The following is an 18,911-nucleotide window of genomic DNA, read 5'->3' as shown; positions in this document are numbered from 1 at the left end:
GAAATAGACATATGAACATAACAAACCTTCTCAGACATTAACTTAGGGTAAATGGGCTTGGTATAACAAATGGAAGACACGGCAGTGAAAGAACTAGAAAAGGTTTAAAAACATCACAGGTAAGCTGGTACGCATAAGCTTAAACATCAGTAGCTGTAATGAATGTGGCCGGATGTCACTCATATATTAAAAGACAGAGATTTCTCAATTTGCTTCTTTTTCCGGTACTGGAGATAGAGCCTTGTCATGCTAGCCAAGTGCTCTACTATTGAACTACAACCCAGACCTTGGGCAGACATAGAATTAACAGATATATAAATGAAACAAAACGATATGCTGTTTACAAGAATCAAATGACACACTTAAAATCAAGCAACAAAACAAAAAGCACAGAGTGGTAAAAGGATAACTGACCACACTGATAGTAAATACAAACTTCTACACTCCAAACAACACAACTTTGAAACACAAAACATGAAAAAGAACGTAAGGAGAAATAAGAAAGGCCATAATAATTAAAAGACCCTATAGAAAGTCTCAGAGAAACTAACAGAGCCAGCAATCAAAACTTGGTGTGCGCAGCATCTTTGATGGCAAGCATATTCAGGACACATTCATCCAAGACTTGCATGACAACCCTTCTGTTAACAACAGATCACATATGAACCAGAGACCTTCCTGTACCCCTGGTTACGCTGTGACCAACTCAGTCTGTGTAACTACACTCAACTGCCTAGCATTTCAGTGTGACTTCATATGTATACTCCTCTTGCACATATGTGTGTATCCAAAAACACACTGTTTTCATTTTAATACCCACATTTTATAAATACTGTGTACTAAGCTTCAAAACAAAACTCAAAAAACCTGAAAAAGAAATTTACATGGGTCACATTCTCTGAGAAATTCGAAATAAAACCAGAAACCAGAAATAAATATTGGGGTTGCTAATCTCTATTAATAGCTAAATATCCAGATATGGTTATATACATATTTTCTGTGGGATAGAATTCTGGAGAAAACAGCAAGACTTAAATATGAATATACCCAAAATGACAGACACTTAGCAGTAGATATGGCAGCAAAAATTTAAAACATAAAACATAAATAATTATGATGCAGAACAGAACGACCTACAGGAAAAATAAATAAAACAAAATCCCTTTGGGACAACACTTATCCACAAATTACTTTCTTACAGAATAAAGATTTGAAAATATTTTTATAGTACGTCTCAAAAATATACATTGTATAATAAAACTATCCCCATTCAAATAAGTCACTTGGTTGGCTACACAAGAAAATTAATACCCAATAATGATGAAACTACAACTTGGAAGAAAAATCATTGTAATAATCAGTAATGCACATTACTGTGAAGAACTAATCCAAGACTTAAACATAAAATAAACTATTAAGCTACGTCAAAGCAAAAAGAAATGCATTCCAACCTCTAGTATTGAAAATACAGGACCATGCAGGAAGATTAGGCATAAAACAGAGACATTAATATTGTGCAAAGCGCACGGCCAACGAGAGCAGAGAGGCAAGAAGAAGAATGGCTTACCACCAGCAGGGTTAGCAGATCTGGATCCTTCATTAGGGAGCAGACCACACGACAGGCAAAAGTGGGTTAAAAGACAACACAACACACAAGGTCAGCATGCGACACAGCACAAATGGCTTATTCAAAGCTCAGTAGCAACATCGCTATAGTCCCAAGGGTGTTTTCTTTTATGCACAGCGCACAGTTTTAGCATTTAACCTGTTTATAAAACACCCATCTGTAATGCGCTCAGCTTAGGAGATGCGGAAAAGACAAGATCTCTGCTTCTTGGAGCACATTTCAGCTTTCAGCAAGAGGGAAACAAGCAGAACTTGGTCACCTGTGCCTTACATCCATCTTTAACAAGATACCAGTAGCTGGAAGAACACTGCTTTGGACTGTTTTCATCCTTTAATGTTTACGAGTTTCCTTGATCTCCAAATATCTAAAGCATTTCAAACCTTAAGGACCCTAAATCTAGGATTAATATATCTACTTCACTGGGCTGGAGAGACACCTCAGAGGGTAAGAGCTCTGGCTCTTTTCTAGAGGTCCTGAGGTCAATTCCCAGCAACCACATGGTGGCTCACAACCATCTATAATGAGATATGGTGCCCTCTTCTGGCATGCAGGTGAACATGCAGGCAGAACATTGTATACATAATAAATAAATAAATCTTAAAAAATCTACTTCATATCAAACCAGGGCTATGGATGTCTCATGTTCACACTTGTGGTATAAATATATTTGCCTCATTCAAATCATTGTTAATTTGTATGAGTAAGGCTGGGTGCAGGCTCAATCATGCACTACTATTTAGTGGCCACCATTCCTGCGAGTGCAATCCGGCAGGAGCGGAAGTGAGGCACCTCATGGTCTGGATCAGTATGTCCCTGAGTGTTAAGATTTAAGCCTCTCCTAATCTCAGTTCCACTAGAGAAGCAATTTTCACGTCCTCCTAAGTCCAGATGACATTTGGATTTCAAAGCCGGCACTAACCAGCTTGGGTGGGGAACCTGGTCACAGGAAAGAGCTAAGGAAGAAATGTAAAATGACCCTTAGCTCCCCTTCCCCACGGGAAATCAGACTACAAAAATGGATGATGTGAGCGGTAAGTTTTGACTTGAGAGGCCTCAGGATAGGGAATCACAGCATAGTTTAATGTCTAATGCTATCTATGCATTAGACATTAGTGTGAGTGGTATGTTTCCATGTGTGCATGTATGTGAAGGCCAGAAGAGGATGTTGGGTACCTTTTTCTATTCCTACCTTCTGTTTCCAGACAGGGCCTGAGGCTTACCAGTTGGAACAGACTGGCTGACCAGCAAGCCCCAGGGACCCAGCTGTCTCCTTCTCCCTAGTGCTGGGATTACAGGTGTATGTCAGCATACCTAGTTATGTGGGAGCTGGAAATCCAAACTCAGGTCTTTGAGTACAGACAGAGCCACCTACCCATGAAATACGAATCACTTGGTGAGGAGACCAAAGCATTCTTGGAACGTTTCATCTTATAAGCCTACCTAGAACTGTGGTTACTAGGAGTGTCTCAGAGCCACTGAGGTCAGTGCAGACAGACACTGAAGCCTGTTCGGCTGTTCCTTTAGCAACTAAAGGAAGCTAAGGTAATCAAAGCATAAAATCCCCCGCTTACGCTGAGACTGTGAAACCACTTTGGCGCGACTGCGGCCTCGACTATCCGAGGGTGTGGAGGCAACATTGGTGGCACTCCCCGAGCTTTGCCGTCTCGTGCGGATCCGACCTGGAGGATACAGCAAAAACAATGTTTCCGTAACATTTTCAGGAAGTGTCATCTACATAAGAACCCACACCACAAGCGCAGGGCACTGATGAGGCTGACCACGCAGAGAGCAGGGGTTTCTGTCAGCCAGGTCCCCTGAGAGTTATACCAGGGTCACCCCAGTAGGATGAGCAGCAATGAATGTGGTTCTGAATGCTCCACAGGGCTTCTCTGGAGTCAAGGAAGCACAGAAGGCCTTTTCTGTAAGCCAGCTAGAACTGACGGCAACTGACACCTTCCCAGCAACAGATGAAGCTTGCAGAGGAGGACGCAGAAACAAGCTCTGAGGCTGGAAGAAGATTCAAGAAAGTGCAGCGCTGGGGTGGAGGGAGACTGGAACCAGTGACTTTCAGTCAAATTTTGAAAAGATGGATAAGCTGGGTATGATGGCACACACCTGTTATCTCAGCACTTGGGGGTGAGGCAAGAGGCTAAGGAGGAAGGAAAAGTCATTCTTGGCCGCACAGCTTGGGCTACACTGACTACTGGACGTTGACTAACAGGCTGCATTATTTATTCTACTGAGAACTATGAGCTCTGTAAAATCAGCATTCTCTCGGCAATGCACAGACAAGAAAGAGAACAACAGGGAGGGAAGTCTGTCCAGCGTAACACACCTGGCCTAGGGTGCTTGCTCAAGGCCAGCTGGATGGCCCCCAAGAACCTCTGGCTCCTGTAGGTCACCCAGCAAAACCCAAGTAGGTGATCAGCATCTATTTTCAAGTTATTCCAGGCATTTCTCATTTTAAAGTAGCACAAAATACTTAGGTCACACACATAATATTTTTTAATGAGCACCTATACCCATGAAGCTAAAGGGTAAAATCTCTCTTGGAGGTCTTACGCTCCCGGCATTTGGTGACATGGTCCTAAGGCATGTTCAGGATGCTCTCAAACTTCTTGCATGAGCAAGAAACATTTGCCACTGTTCTGCATACTTAAAAATTATAATGGATTTTAAAAATTTTGCTTTACTCGACAACGTATTTGTGAGTATACTTGTGGAATAGAATAGATTTTTCATACGGGCCAAGGAGAGATTTTTTTTTTTTAAATCTTTTCCATATAACTAATTCTCAAATAAATTTCCTTAGCTCTTTTCCTGCTAATTTTACAATGCCTCTCTTTTTCAGAGCTCTACTTTAGTTTTTATACTAAGGCAATTTTAATTATAAAAAGGTCTTTTAGTAGAATTTGTTAGCATATAATGTATTACTGGCATACACACACACACACACACACACACACACACACACACACACACACACACAGAGAGAGAGACATGTAATGTTTCTTAAGACAGGACCTTGTTAAGCAGTCCAAGCTGACCTGGTATTTATGTAGTCCAGGCTGGCCTCAAACTCATAGCAATCTTCCCACCTCAACCCCCTGAGTCCTGGGATTTACAGTCATATGCCACCACACCTGGCTTTTAATCATTTTATTTTGAGCTTATGTTTAAAACTTTTGCTAGACTTCTTAATCCGTTTGTAGATCTGGGGTTATATAACCTATAAAATATGCCATCAGTTATTTTTCAAATTACACACTTTCATTTATTTGCTCTTACTCATGTGACACAAAGAGAACGGAAGCAGTGAAGCACTACTGACACAAAGGAGACCCGTAAAAACACTGAGTTTAGAGTACACCTCAGTGCATACTGCACAGGCAAGGTTCAGTCACACACAAACCCCACCATGCATGCACACCTAGGAAAGTTTTCCTTTGCTGGCCAGTGGTGATGCAGCCGTATGTATCCTGCTGTGTCCTGAGGTCATGACAGTGAATGCCCACAGGCCCCAGGGTTCAGCCAATGACCTGGTCTTGAACTTGCTGGTGTCTGGAGCTGGGTCGCTGCTCTGCTTACTCTGGATTGGCAGCGTCTTCTCAGTCAGGAGGGTCATTTTGGCTAATAAATTCTATGTATTTCACTCACTAAAAGGTGTAAATTTCTTACTTCTTTTGAACACTGTGAATGATTTTATATTTTATAACAGACTGAAGTCCATATGGGTTCACTCTATGTGTGCTATCTTTCTCTGCTGCCTCATATACGCAACGCCTTTGGCCTGCCATCTTATATCTAGTTGATGTCCTCTATGGAAAGCCTAAAGGACAGATCCAAGAGTAGCTTCTGTGAAAACTCAGTGAACTCATCCAATCACTGAATTCTGCTACAGGGGGTACAAAGAAGGAAATTTCAGCTTAGTTTATGTACAGAGCTCATTATAAAGTAGAGAAGACTGTTTTCTTCATGAAAGACACTGAAGACAGCAAGACGATTTAAAGATGATAGTTTTCCCACATCTACCTTTTCTTTCTTCTTCCCTTCCCTTCCCTTCCCCTTCCTTCCTTCTTAGTTTTTTGACACAGGGTTTCTCTGTGCCCTGCCTGTCCTGAAACTCACTCTGCAGATCAGGCTGTCTAAACTCACAGAGACTGCCTGTCTCCTGAGTACTGGGATTAAAGGCCAGGCGCACCACCACGCCTGGCCCCCATGTCTACCTTCCATAAATTATATAGTCTCTTGTCAATGATTGTTGGTTTCAGGCCAGTGTCTTGCACCTCTGATGGGTTCAAAGTCTTATTTTCTGTGTGTCCTAGAATTCACACTGCTATGCTATGGGAGTGGCCTGCAAATGCTCATGTTGGGGTTTTGAACTTTCCTTACTGTTTTAGAAAGCGGCTACATAGTTTGAAGGAGTTCTGGTATGCTGTGTTCAGGTACATGTCTACGTCACAGGAGAAGGAACTGGTTTCTACTCTAATTCATTGACAACCACAAGTGTCTGGATATATTTTAAAGAAAAGACAAAAAAATGTTTTGAGGTCTTTAAGAGAATCACAAGCTACTGCACAAACATAGCAAAACCCATGAGAACACAGTCCAGTTGTGTTCTGGACATATTAAATGACAATTAAAAGACAATTTAATGACAGGGACAGAACAGGTATGAAAGGAAGCAAAGCGAGCATAAATGAGAATAGTAAAAATAAATAACTGCATAAAAGAAAAACTGTAGAAGAAAAACTGTAGACTTAGAGGGAGGGCCCAGGAATAAATATATATGTATATTAAATACATATGTATTATATATAATACAATATATATTAAATACTATATATGTATATATACATATATACGTATATACATACATACATAGGAAGGGGATTTGCACCTTCAGCTTTCAGAGAATCAAGGAAGAATAGTCCAATTTCACAGCAAATTAATACCTGTATGGATTCTTTCAGTCATGCTTTTTACCCCTCTCTGAAAAAGACTCTGAAACTGTGTTCTAATCTAACTTATAAGCATGACGCTCAACAATCAATGTAGTCCAAGGCTCAGCCTCTTAACCTGTGGCCCCATAACTAAACATGGAGATTGTGAGATAAACTGAACAGTAAAAGAGTTGATGAATAGTCAAACCAAAACTTGAATTCAGTCAAGCTTGTGAGGCAGCTTCCGGCAGTGCTCACTGGGATCTGACTGTGGGATGTCAGGAGCTGTAATGCTGCTGTTGTTTTTTTTTGTTGTTTTGTTTTGTTTTTGGTTTTTTTCAAAGTTTATTTTGTGCTTTTTTTTTCTGTTTACATCTTTTTTTTAATTTTTCATCAATTACATTTTTATTCATTCTGCATCCCCCCATAAGCCCCTCCCTCCTCCCCTCCCAGTCCCACCCTCCCTCCTCCCTCTGCTTGCATGCCATTCCCCAAGTCCACTAACAGGGGAGGTTCTCCTCTCCTTTCTGATCTTAGTCTGTCAGTTCACATCAAAAGTGGCTGCATTGTCCTCTACTATGACCTGGTAAGGCTGCTCCCCCCCAGAGGGAGGTGATCAAAGAGCAGGCCAATCAGATTATGTCAGAGGCAGCTGCTGTTGTTTTTTAACGCACAAACTTTTCCGCTCTCACAGAAACATAAGAAAGGTAAAGATTTCTCGCATTTTCTTACCATCACCTCTCAAGCAAGCACCATTTGGAGGATATTGATGAGAGCATCTGATTTTAAAGATTGAAGTTTGACTTGCTTGCTTGAATCACAACTTGTGTTTGGACAGAATTTGTAATGAGTTCTGAAATGGCCCCAGACATACTTACACTGTCTTGTACTGTGGAAAGCAGTAATCTGGGCCCTGATCAAACAACAATCAATTCTAAAAAGTGTTGACAATGGTCTATGTTCTGCACCACCAATTATTCAGGCAAGATTTCATTCGTTATGTAAAATAAAGAAGCATATTTTTTCTTATTTGTATACAATGTGCCTTTGTCTTTAATAAATGTCAAATTGTATGTATGCTAAAGAACTGCTTTAAAAGAAAGTCTTTATGATTTATAGTGCTTGTCTGAGCTATACTGTGGATACCTATGTACACAGGAGCTGTATAATCATTTCTTGGGAGAAAGGGGTAGTGAGTAGAACTCTCAGAAGCCTCGGCCTAAGGTCAGTGGAATACCACGAGGCAGCCTCGTTTCAAAGTTCCTGGGTTTGTACCAGTCTTTAAGGCTCAGCTCTCTCTGTGCTGGGTCACTCCGGCCAGCTCATCTCCCTTGCTAGAACACAAGGAAACGAGCCTCTACTCATGTAGAGCTGAATCTGAGAATTCACGGCCAGAATCTGAGAATTCAATCCTGTGTCAGTTTTACTTCCTATCACTCCTATCCTCGAAAGAACAATTCTCTTTGTGGTTTTTAAAAAAATAAGTACTACATTTTCACTTTTATAAACAGACCTATTTTCAATTGTAAAGAAAGGCCTAATTACTTAAATCAGAGTTTTAGATAAATAGATACAAAATGTTTATTTCACAGCAAAATCAAACTAAAATTTAAAGTTCTTCTTTGTAGATGGCAGGGTAAGGCTACATAATTTTTAATAGAATAATCTAAATTAAATTTACCAAAAGTTAAGCAAACATAGATGTGAGAGAGAGAGAGAGAGAGAGAGAGAGAGAGAGAGAGAGAAAGAGATGGGGGTATCTGGGCGCATGTGAATGTGTGCACACATGCATGTAGTAAGCTGGGGTTGACACTGAGCGTTTCCCTCAGTTGCTCTCTTATTTCACATTGGGATAGGGTCTCTCAACTGAACCCAGAGCCTGCTGACTCAGCTAGTCTATCTAGGCATCCTGTCCTTCTCCAAGAGCTAGGATTATAGGCAGGCCACCACATTCAGCTGACTTTTTGAATGTATGCTAAGGATCTGAATTCTGGTGCTTACACTTGTATGATAACTGCTTTACCCAAGATGCCATCTCCCCATGCCCTAACATGACCTCTGACCTATAATAACACTATTATCTATGCTATGAAACAAGGATCTGTCTATACCCACAAGCCACTGAGGCATTGTAACTTTTCACTTGAAATCAGTTATTTGGGGGAATGATTTTCCTAAACATGTTTTCTTGATTTTTTAAGCACTCAAGTGCACTCATTCATTTCGCATATATGTAATTACCATTTGCCATGAGCACCATGGCAGCCAGTATATCTCCTATATCTGAGTCCCTAAGTCCCCCACTGAGTACACTGGAAGTATACAGCCAGGCAGCCAAAAGATGAAACTACAGCTTGGCAGCACATACCTTTAATCCCAGCACTTGGAAGGCAGAGGCAGGTGGATCTCTGTGAGTTCAAGTCCAGCCTGGTGTATAGAATGAGTTCCAGGACAGCCAAGGCTACATAGAGAAACCCTGTCTTGACTCTTCTGACTATTCAGTGCTAAGATGGCAGGCACAGGCAGGCCACTATGCTTGGTCTGACTTTCTTGGTGGTCTGTTGTTCTGACACCAGACCTCTGAGTTTCACAGCTCAAACAATAGCCCTTGCCTGTACTGGCACACCTGTCCTGTCTGGCACCATCATTACTAATGAGTCAGGGTATTGTGGTACAGACACTGTCCTCCTTTCCTGTAAAGGTCTCTAATGTCTCATTCTCATTTTCTAAAAACAGACCACTCCATCGTTTCTCCTGCCTGAAGAAAACCAGAAAGTGACTTAGTATCTTGCCCAGTAAATGAATGGCCATTTTAACTTTGTTTGGAACTCTATAACTGATTTAAAAGGGTTGGGGTAAAGGATTCTTAGTGTTGGGAGGACAATAGGCTGATTTCAATTCTGTTAATATAGGGCATTCTGGGAAAAAATACTTTTCATTTCGTGTAAACTATGTGTGGTTTGAATGAAAACGGTCCCTCATAGGCTAAGTATTTGAACACTTGGCCCCTGGTTGGTGATGCTGTTTGGGGAGCTTAGGGAACCTTAAGCGACTGCAGCCTTGCTGGAGGAAGTACGTCACAGGGGCAGGCTCTTAGAGTTCACTGCCCACTCCACTTCTAGTTTGCTCTCTGCTTTGTGTCTGAAGAAGATGGGATCTCTTAGCTCCCATCCCAAGCTTCCTGCTCCCATGAGCTGCCATGACTCCTCTGCTATCATGGACTCTTCTTCTAGAACTGTGAACTTTTAGAGATATGACCTCTGACTTCCTGTGAAGTTTTAGAGATATGACCTCTGACTTCCTGCTGCCATGCCTTTTCTACCATTATGGACTCTCCTTCTGGAATCAAAAGCCTAAATAAACCCCTCCTTAACTCTCTTTTTATCACGCTATTTTATTACAGCAACAGAAAAGTAACTAACTCACTATTCTATTCTAGTTTTCCACTTCCCTTCCCGCTAGGTCAAGGAAACAGACAGGACTGTTTCTTTGGAGGACCAGAAACAAAAGTACTCCTATCAGCTGAAAAAGAAAATAAACTACCCAGTGTCATAACCTTTGGCTAAGCCAAATAAAAGCCTCAACCACACAGAGGTTTATTGACCATCTTTCCATTTTACAAATCTGTCCAACCGTGGGAATCACCAGTGAGACTTCTTTTAAATTCAGGTTCTCTAGCGCCTTCCGACTTAATCAGCATCTTCAGAGGAAACATCCAGGACGTCCATCTGTATGTCTACCTTTCTTTCTTGTAAGCATCCATGTATGATGAGACATGACTGAGAAACATGGATCTTGGGACTATGCTCTATTCCTTTGGCTGGTGAGATGGCTCAGCAGGTAAAGGTGCTTGCCACCAAGCCTGAGTTCAATCCTGGGGACACATAATGAAAGCAGAGAACCCAATCTCACAATCGTCTTTTCACTTCTGTGCTCACGCATGCACTCGAGCATGCACACGTACCGATAAACAAGTCTAATTTAAAAGTTTTAAATCTATTTCTCTTTTTTTACTTTCTGATTCGTGAGGACCTAGATTATGGCCTCAGGAAGAGTATGGCTAAGGGTGCAGCTCAGCTGGCAAGATGCTGGCTCAGCATGCTCAAAACCAGGGCTTGATTTCCAGCACTCATGAATCTGGAGTGGTGGTGCACACCTGCAATCTCAGCCTTACTCAGGAGTAGGATCAGCTGCAAGGTCATCCTTGGCTACGTGTTGGGGTTGGAGGCCTGCATGGCCTAAGAGTTGGAAGCCTGCATGGGCTACATGAGACCCTACCTCCAAACAAAACAGAAGTGTATACAAGAAATACTCTGCTGGGCCTGGAGAGATGGCTCGGTGAAACAAGTGTGACATTCTGAGTTCGATTCCCAGGGATTCCACATAGCAGAAGACCAGAACTGACTCCCTTCAAAATGGTCCTTCACTTGCACCGTAGCACACAGACATCATACACACATCATACACACACAGTGATAAACTTTAAAGGCTAAAAAGAGTGACCTTGCTCAAAGCTTTCCTCTTTTAAATGGTAGCCATTTCATAGGCTACCATGAACCAAACAAACAGGCTGCTCTTGATTGCTGAAGGCATCATCTGGAGGGCTGGAGTAGCAGCCACTGTCCCAAGCAGGCAACACTTCTCTAAAACTCAACTGTTGAAGCATTATCCTATTTCCTACCCAGAAATCTTGGAAAAGGATAATTTTGTCCAATAGTTGCTAAGGTCCGTGCACACTGTACCAGCTATGTCTCAAGTTCAAAGAACAAGGCATAGACTCAGGAAGAGCTTCTTGGCCTAAACTGTGGATCAAGATGTGGACATGCCCATTTCTCTCTGTGGTACGGACTGCAGAACTCAGCAGAGGAGGCTAGTCTCACACAGCTGGTGACAATCAATGTGCATAAACGAACAAACGGGCATGTGACGTTGACACAAATAAAAACAACATCATAGAATTCATCAATGTTCTTCATAGGAGAATAAAATGCTATTAAAAATGCCTTTATAGCTCAGTAGAAAATCTCACCAGCACTGAACCTTGACATTGTCTTTCAAAAGAGGAATGATGGACCTGAGAGGCCCACAAAGCACAAAAGAGAGTGAAGCTCAGGTGCCGGCTTCCTGAGCAACAAACCCCAAGGCAGCAGCATACAAGGCGATGTCTCCCAGTGTGGCCTCATCGTTGTCACTGCCCACAGCACACTTCAGTGCCCTGATTCACCAGAACAAAGGCTAAATAAGAAAGGGGAAGAGAACTGAGGTGGAGGAAGGGCCAGAAGCCACTGGAGACAGAATGAAGAAGAAGAGGGTGGGGACAGCGTGCAACACATCATGCAGGGACCTCAGTGAGGACACGTGGGCACCGGGCAGCACTCGGTGGGAACAGAGGACCAGAGAGACACACACCTCAATCACAGAAACAAAGCGCTTACCCTCCGCTTTAGTGGAAGTACCGTCTTTAAGCCAATTAAAAAACAAGGGAGGGGACAACAGGGAAGAGTTAGTAACAATCAGAAAATTAAAAAGCAGAATGTTATTAGCTACTAAAAAAGCAAAATGTACACTTTAAAATAACGCCAAAAAGAAAACAAGTTCAGAGGCACAGCAGAGTTGGAAGCTAGCTAAGGGTGGCCTCACCAGGAGTCAGGTCAGCTTGGAGGGACATGGTTTGCCTTCATAAAGCAAAACAGAACAGTGACCCACAGGTGTGTCACGGTTGAAAGCATGACTCAGTGTGACTCTCTGTTCTGTCAACTGTCTCATCCTTGGAAAAGTTCCCATTCCCTGGCAGTTCTAGCAGGAGGAGGGGCGTAGAGGAGCAACTCTAAGTTCAGGTTCTAAGGAATGATCCCAAGAGCAGAATCAAGTGAGAAGCTGAGAGGCTGTAGCGAGGCCTATCCCAACTGCACGCCCAGCAGCAGCGGCTGTTGCACTTAGTACCTGCATCCAGGCCTACGTACTCCAAGTCTTCCCTCCTGTGTCTGGACTCTAGAAGTTTGGAAAAGGGTAATCAGCTTTAATGCTCTGCTTTTACAAGTCAAGTGTCATGGTCAACCTAAGGGATGGGACACAGTCTCAGAACTATGTGCTACTTTACTTTTTGCTGAAGGGGCCTGTGGGGGGGGGGCAAAAATAGGAAACTAGAGGTAGAAGTCTTCTGAAGAAGGGAGAGAACATTCAGTGTTGCCCTCTGTCTGGAGAGGGAGCTCTGTGCTAAGAGAATGTCCTCACTGTTTCTTAAGGTTCATTTGTCACCACACCAAACTCCTGGGGCTTTCATCAGCACCAAGGGAATCTAATCAGGCCTGAACTAAACAGCCCAGATATGTACAAGTGACCCTGGATACCCTAAAAGCTGGCATGAGAACAGGAAAGCAAATGCTAACTAAAAAAAACACTAAGTGGGAGTCAGGCACATCTTGTGGGAGGCAGAGACAAGCCCATCTCTGTGAGTAAGAGGCTAGCCTGGTCTACATAGTGAATTCCAGGCTATCCAGGGCTATACAGTGGGACCCTGTCTCCAAAACAAATAAGCAAAAAAAAACAAAACAAAACAAAACAAAACAAAACAAAAAGTAAAAGCGGATCAAAAGTATCGACACCCCAGATCTAACTTGTTCACCATTGGAGGGAACCCGTTTGGCATTTCCCTTGACCAAAAAGTGCTAAATAACAACTTAATGCTTGTACATTACTGGTGCAATAGCCACCATGGGGAAGAAGAGAACTCATACTGGGCCTCTTTCCAAGAGAATGTGTGACAATGGGAAATAGAACTGCTGAACACCTGGTTCCAGAACATACATCTCTCAGGATAATGTTTTTATTTCAAATCCACTTTCTTCTAGCTTGAAGGACAATCTTTACAAAAGACCATCATGTAATTTCATTGATCCTCAATCATGTGCCTGAGCCAGATGGCTGCCATCAAGGTCACTGGCAGACAAGCAGACTCAAAGCTTGCACTGCCTGCTCATGGTGACAGGGAACAAGTGGAACCTTCGCTGGGTACTGTCCCCATGCTTCCCATCTCAATGCACTTCAGGACATTAGCTTTCCAGTGACCTTGGAATTCCCTAGTAGGCATGCGAGCAACCTGGTTTTGGTGTTACAATCTGGGGGTGAATGACTAACGTGGCATTTACAAAAATACAATGAAATACACCACCAGCCTAACACAGAGGAGGTGTTCAGTGTCAGCTGACTGGATGAGTAACACACCTTCCATTCTGTTAGATACCAAAAAACTATAAAGTAACTAGAGACAATTCTTTGGAGTATGGCTAGGCTTCCCCTCAGGCAACATCAGGGTAGAACACTTGCACCGCTGTACTTAAGTTGGCTAACGGTTCATTCATTTAGAACTCTCCTGTCACCTCCACTCTAAGACACACTCAATACAGGAACCTAAGTGTCTACTGAGCCATCTGGCTCTGCTCTCACCAGTAGGGGAGGTGGAAAGCCAGTGCTGGCAACATGGGCAGTGGCTCGGGAATGGGCAGGACTTGCTATAGAAAAGAGGGCATGAAGACCACACAGCCTGTAAGCACACGTCCTTCCGGAACAGGCTGATACTCCAGAGAGGAGGGACACTGGACATGATGATGGACAGAGGGTAGGCAGCTGCGAACTATCCCTGAGTGCAGTTACCTATGCTTCAGAGAACCCTGCAACAGTGAGGCTTCCGTCAGCCACAGAGGGGAGTTCTGTGTGCTCTGCTCAGAGGCCAGGGCCTGGGACAGCAGGACAGGAGGGAGCCTGGTTACCTAAGGATGCATAGGACCCTGGAGGCAATGCTGCTGCAGAACTGAAGGCGGTGGATCCTGAGGATGAGGAGACTTTGGATTTGGCACTGGCTGCGGCGTTCACGTCAATATCACTTCGAGACCGCTGGAGGGATCCTGTCGTCGATACAGATTTGGTACTAACTGTAGAGCCTTTGGTGGAAGGAAGAGAAGTCAGGAAGGACTGAGCACGTGGGATTTCAAACATACTACTACATGCTGCTGCTCCACTTCTCTTAGGAATGAACACTAAGTTATAACCCATGTCAGTGCCCACAGGAGGGAGGAAGTGCCTCACTGCCCCAGAGACAGGCTCATGTACTGCACAGAAAAACCACAAGTGACTTTGCCTCTGGGCTATCTACAGTTCCATTGTTCTAGGAATGGAAAACTATAGGTCTAAGGTTATGGCCGACATATGAAATGAAAGTGTCCACATCCGGCTACCCCCTCTCTGGAAACACAGCCTTTTCTAGCCTCACTCTCCACTATGTGAGCCAGAGAGCAAAAAGACTCAGGACTCTGGCAGCAGAGAGGCTGGGGGGAGAAGACAAAGAGCCAGATCCCTGCCTGTCTAGCCATCCTGACAGTGTAAGCAGCTGGCCCCGGTGCAGTGCAGCCCTGCCGAGGAGTCAGAGCAGATGTCAGGGTGGCACAGAGTGCCCAACTGAGTGGAGCTGGGAGCAGGCCACAGCTTCTTGCCTGTGAACACAGCCTCAGGAGATGAGCAGCCCACCCAGGGCAGGAAGGGGCCTCCCACCAACGTGGTTCAGGGACCCAGGGACTTACCTCTGGATGCGGTGCTGCCAGTGGGACTTCTTTTGGCAGAAAGTGGCCGGCTGTAAGATACATACACGTGTGTGTTACCGAAAGTTTACCTTACCTGCTGTGGTGCAACTACAACAGCAAGGTGAAATGTGCCCGTGAAGAATGAATTCAGGGTGTCAGCACATTTCAGGCAACTCACTATTTCACCAACCCCCTATCTGCCAGTGTTAACATTATGTTTGGGATGAATGACCTTTCAAACAGAGCAAAATAATAATAGGAATGGAGGTCAGAAGTGGAGGTTAAGTCTCATGTCTTGGATGTCTTCCCTTTCCAAACCTCTGGTCATATTCACATCCCCTTGGGGACTCCCTGACGCATTACTGTATGCAGTTCACAGTGCTCTAGAACTCACTATGCTATTCAAAACTATGGCAGAGTCCAAGGCCATGTTCTCATCTCCCTCCCAGGATGTCTGGGGAGCTTTTGCAGGTACTCAGGTGAAGGCACATCTGCAGTATGTGTGCCTGCGTAGCAAACTTTCACCTACACCGCACTGCACTGCGGTCGCAAAGCCAAGGCCCTTACTTGAGACTCTCTTGAGAGCTGGAAGAGGACCGGTCTGATTGGGGCAGAGACACGATGCTGTCCGAGTTCTTCAAGTGGGACTGCAGGGCCTTCTGGTAGGAAGACTCCAGAGTGTGGTACAAGTGCTCTGCTTCTCGGCTGAAGTGACTGTGGAAACCCCAGTAGCATCTAGGGAGATGACAAACCCAGCTCTGGTCAGAGGCCCTGCTGCGCTCGAGGACACCATGCAGCATCTTCCAGGATCTCAGGCCTCCACTTACCTGCTAAGAGGAGTGACGGGGCACAAGGCCAGAGAACTAGCAAAGGAGGCATCAGACAAATCCTGGCTTTACAACTTACGGCTTAACTAAAAATACCCTATATTTATTTGCTGATGTGCAAGAGCGACAGAGGAGAGACAGAGGTGCCACAGCACACACGTGGAGATGAGAGGACAACTCGTGGGAGTCAGTTCTCTCCTTCCACTATGGAGGCTCCAGGGATGGAACTCAGGTCAGCAGGCTTGGTAGCACTTGCCTTTACTGGTTAAGCCATCTTGCTTGTTCCTTATTAGCTTTTTGATGCTGGAGAAGTTAATTAACTTCTAGAAACCATGCTCTCATTTATAAAACAAGAATTTAAAGGATCTAACTGCAAGGCCAGGGGAACTTTGGGAAGACAGAGCCCAAGGTACTACAGCCATACGTAGAATACACAAGGGACTCACCAGTGGCAACTTCTATCAATGCAGTGTGACATTCATCGATTTGAGGTATCTAAAATTGACTTAAGAATACAAACGAAAGAAAAATGGAAATTCTCAGAAATACTTGAAGTCTGTATTGCATCATGATTAGAGGATGAGAAAAAAAACTAAGGGTGGTAAACACAATTCAAAACAAGAAAACAGCAGCAAGGGTAGACCATTAACAAACTGACCCTGAATAGCCTCAGAAGAAACTCTGTCACTCGCACTGATAAGAACAAGACGAGGTGAGTTTTAATGAGCTCAGGACTAAGAAAAATAGAGCCAGAAGATGGCTCAGTGGGTAAAGGCACTAGCCGAAAGATCTGAATTTGATCCCTGGGATACACATGGCGGAAGGACCTCTCCTCTGACCACCAAACACAAGCTCTGGCACACACACAGCCCTGACATGAGAACATGTGGGCACACATACAGACACACAAAATAAACCGACGCAAGAAATTAATTTCCAGCTAGGTAAACTGTAATGCTAGGTAAGAGAAGCAGTTTCTGAGGTAGCAAAAGGAGCTGGTCTGCTATGACAGCACAGAAGAGTCCACAGGAGCAAGAGCGGGAGTCGTTGTCTTTCCCATCTGGGCAGCTGTTCTGCAGGGGATGAAGCCAGGGCCTCGAACATGTGAGCAAGTATTCTACCACCAGGCTCCATCATCAGCATCATCGTTTGGTTTTATTGATTTATTTTAATGGTTCAGGGCACCAAACACAGGGCCTCACATGTGCCAGACGTGCTCTCTTCTGCTAAGATACATCCCTAGCCCCAAGTCAGTAACATCAAACTTCCTGTAAGGCTCCTGGAAAATGAGCTCCAGAGAGGTACTGGATTCAGGGCCGTAGCCTCATAACTGAAGCATTTTTAGTTCCCCTGGGAGTCTGACCCATGACAACTGAGGCATCAGTCAATCCAACTCCCCCTTCCCAGGATTCATGCTTGCTAGGCAATCATTTCATGTCTTCAAACATGATGCCAAGGACAGAGGACCCCATGGAGTCATCTCCCGTGGTAAAGCTGTAAGGAGCACTGGGCTGCACAGCTCTGAGGGGCTTAGGGACGAACACAGAGTAAAAACCGGCACTGCTAAATCATGAGATAACTCCTCTGAAGCTTGAAAACAAGTATCCTATTGTCAGCCTCAGTCCTAGGTATATTCAGTTCCACACAGGCAAACAGCAACACCTAGAGAAACACTCTGGACTTCTCAAGTCACACCTAACAGCTAACAAACACAACATGCTTCAGGAACCAACAGGGTTGGAGCGCGGCAAGCCATACAGCGGGGCTGAGGCATGAGCTGATGCAATAGAAACTTACTTCCTGGCTTCTATTCTTGCTTCAGAATCGGCATCATGTATTCCTTTCTTTATTGTTTCAGCTAATACTGATATGTGTCTAGACATTTAGGAAAGAAAACAAAAACAGCCATTAAGATTACACATTTACGTGGGTGAAAACAGGCTTGTGAATCAAGTTCTAATTAGCACTGAGGACCTAGCAACTTCATGCCAATGTTAGTCAGGTAACAAGCAGCCTGGAGGCCAAGAGTGCCAACCCCCACGGTCAACAGCCAAGTGCCCTTTCCCATCCTGACCCTACTTTCCCAGAAGGATGTGGAGAGCACTACTTTTAAACCACAACTGACTTCTTTTTGAACCATACTTATTTAGCTTTTGAGGACCTAAGAGGTTTTACACCCTTCATCCATAGCCTGTGCCTCCATCAATGCAGTGTGCCTCTCTCTTATCCCTTTGCCTTATTAAGAGGAAAAAAAAATCTATCATGGACTTCAAAGATGTCCAGGGAAAAAGGAGCCACTGATATGCATGTTATAACAGGAAATCTCCTTAAACGATAAGGACAAAATTTCCAAAAATCCCCTTCCCCCCAAAAAAATACTGTCTTCATGAATAACAAACACCAGACCTCTGCAAGGACCTTGTGAACTCCTGCTCTCTCCTCTGCTGGTGGGCAGCCTCAACTCTTAAAACCAGTGCTTCAGATTATAAGTCGTCTTAGTTTTAATTTCTAGAATCACTCAGATGAAATCCCTAGCAGCTATTATCACTGTGATGAAAAATGGTCGACAAATGATGATGCCCACTCAAAACTATAGCACAACATTATTACCACCTGCTGCTTCCAAATGCAGAAGCACAGGTACCTAAAATTGACAGGAACTAAAAATGTCAAAGAAATTGAATAGTCATATGATTGTTTAGAAATTCTGACCCAATGCTACTTTTAAATTCTGATATGTGAAAGTAGTTGGTTACAAACCTCAATAAAGATGACCGCTGACAGAGGGGGGGGAACCCAAGAGAGTGAAACTCCACAAAGCATACAGATGAGGGCAGCTCTAGACTCTCACTAAGCTGCAGAACAGCACCTGCAACAATGCTGCACCCTATTGCCATAATCATGACAATGCATACTAGGGCATATTAGTTTTGTTTGG

General features: G+C 43.8%; 1 protein-coding gene across 1 annotated transcript in view; it reads right to left on the bottom strand.

Moving 5' to 3' along the window:
- Positions 1 to 18,911, bottom strand: part of Clasp1 (cytoplasmic linker associated protein 1) — a 219,296-nt gene that overhangs the window by 75,194 nt on the left and 125,191 nt on the right. The window contains exons 16-22 of the mRNA XM_060371639.1: positions 17,771 to 17,848; positions 15,714 to 15,881; positions 15,147 to 15,196; positions 14,340 to 14,510; positions 12,006 to 12,029; positions 3,199 to 3,306; positions 1,568 to 1,594 (exon numbers count right to left, since the gene is read on the bottom strand). Of these exons, the coding sequence (XP_060227622.1) occupies positions 1,568 to 1,594; positions 3,199 to 3,306; positions 12,006 to 12,029; positions 14,340 to 14,510; positions 15,147 to 15,196; positions 15,714 to 15,881; positions 17,771 to 17,848 (626 nt within the window). The remainder of the gene's footprint in view (positions 1 to 1,567; positions 1,595 to 3,198; positions 3,307 to 12,005; positions 12,030 to 14,339; positions 14,511 to 15,146; positions 15,197 to 15,713; positions 15,882 to 17,770; positions 17,849 to 18,911) is intronic.

The sequence above is a fragment of the Meriones unguiculatus genome, chromosome 18 (genome assembly GCF_030254825.1).
Source record: "Meriones unguiculatus strain TT.TT164.6M chromosome 18, Bangor_MerUng_6.1, whole genome shotgun sequence".
NCBI lineage: Eukaryota > Metazoa > Chordata > Mammalia > Rodentia > Muridae > Meriones > Meriones unguiculatus.
The sequence above is the reverse complement of the archived record's forward strand: the minus strand, read 5'-3'. Positions and strand labels throughout refer to the sequence as shown.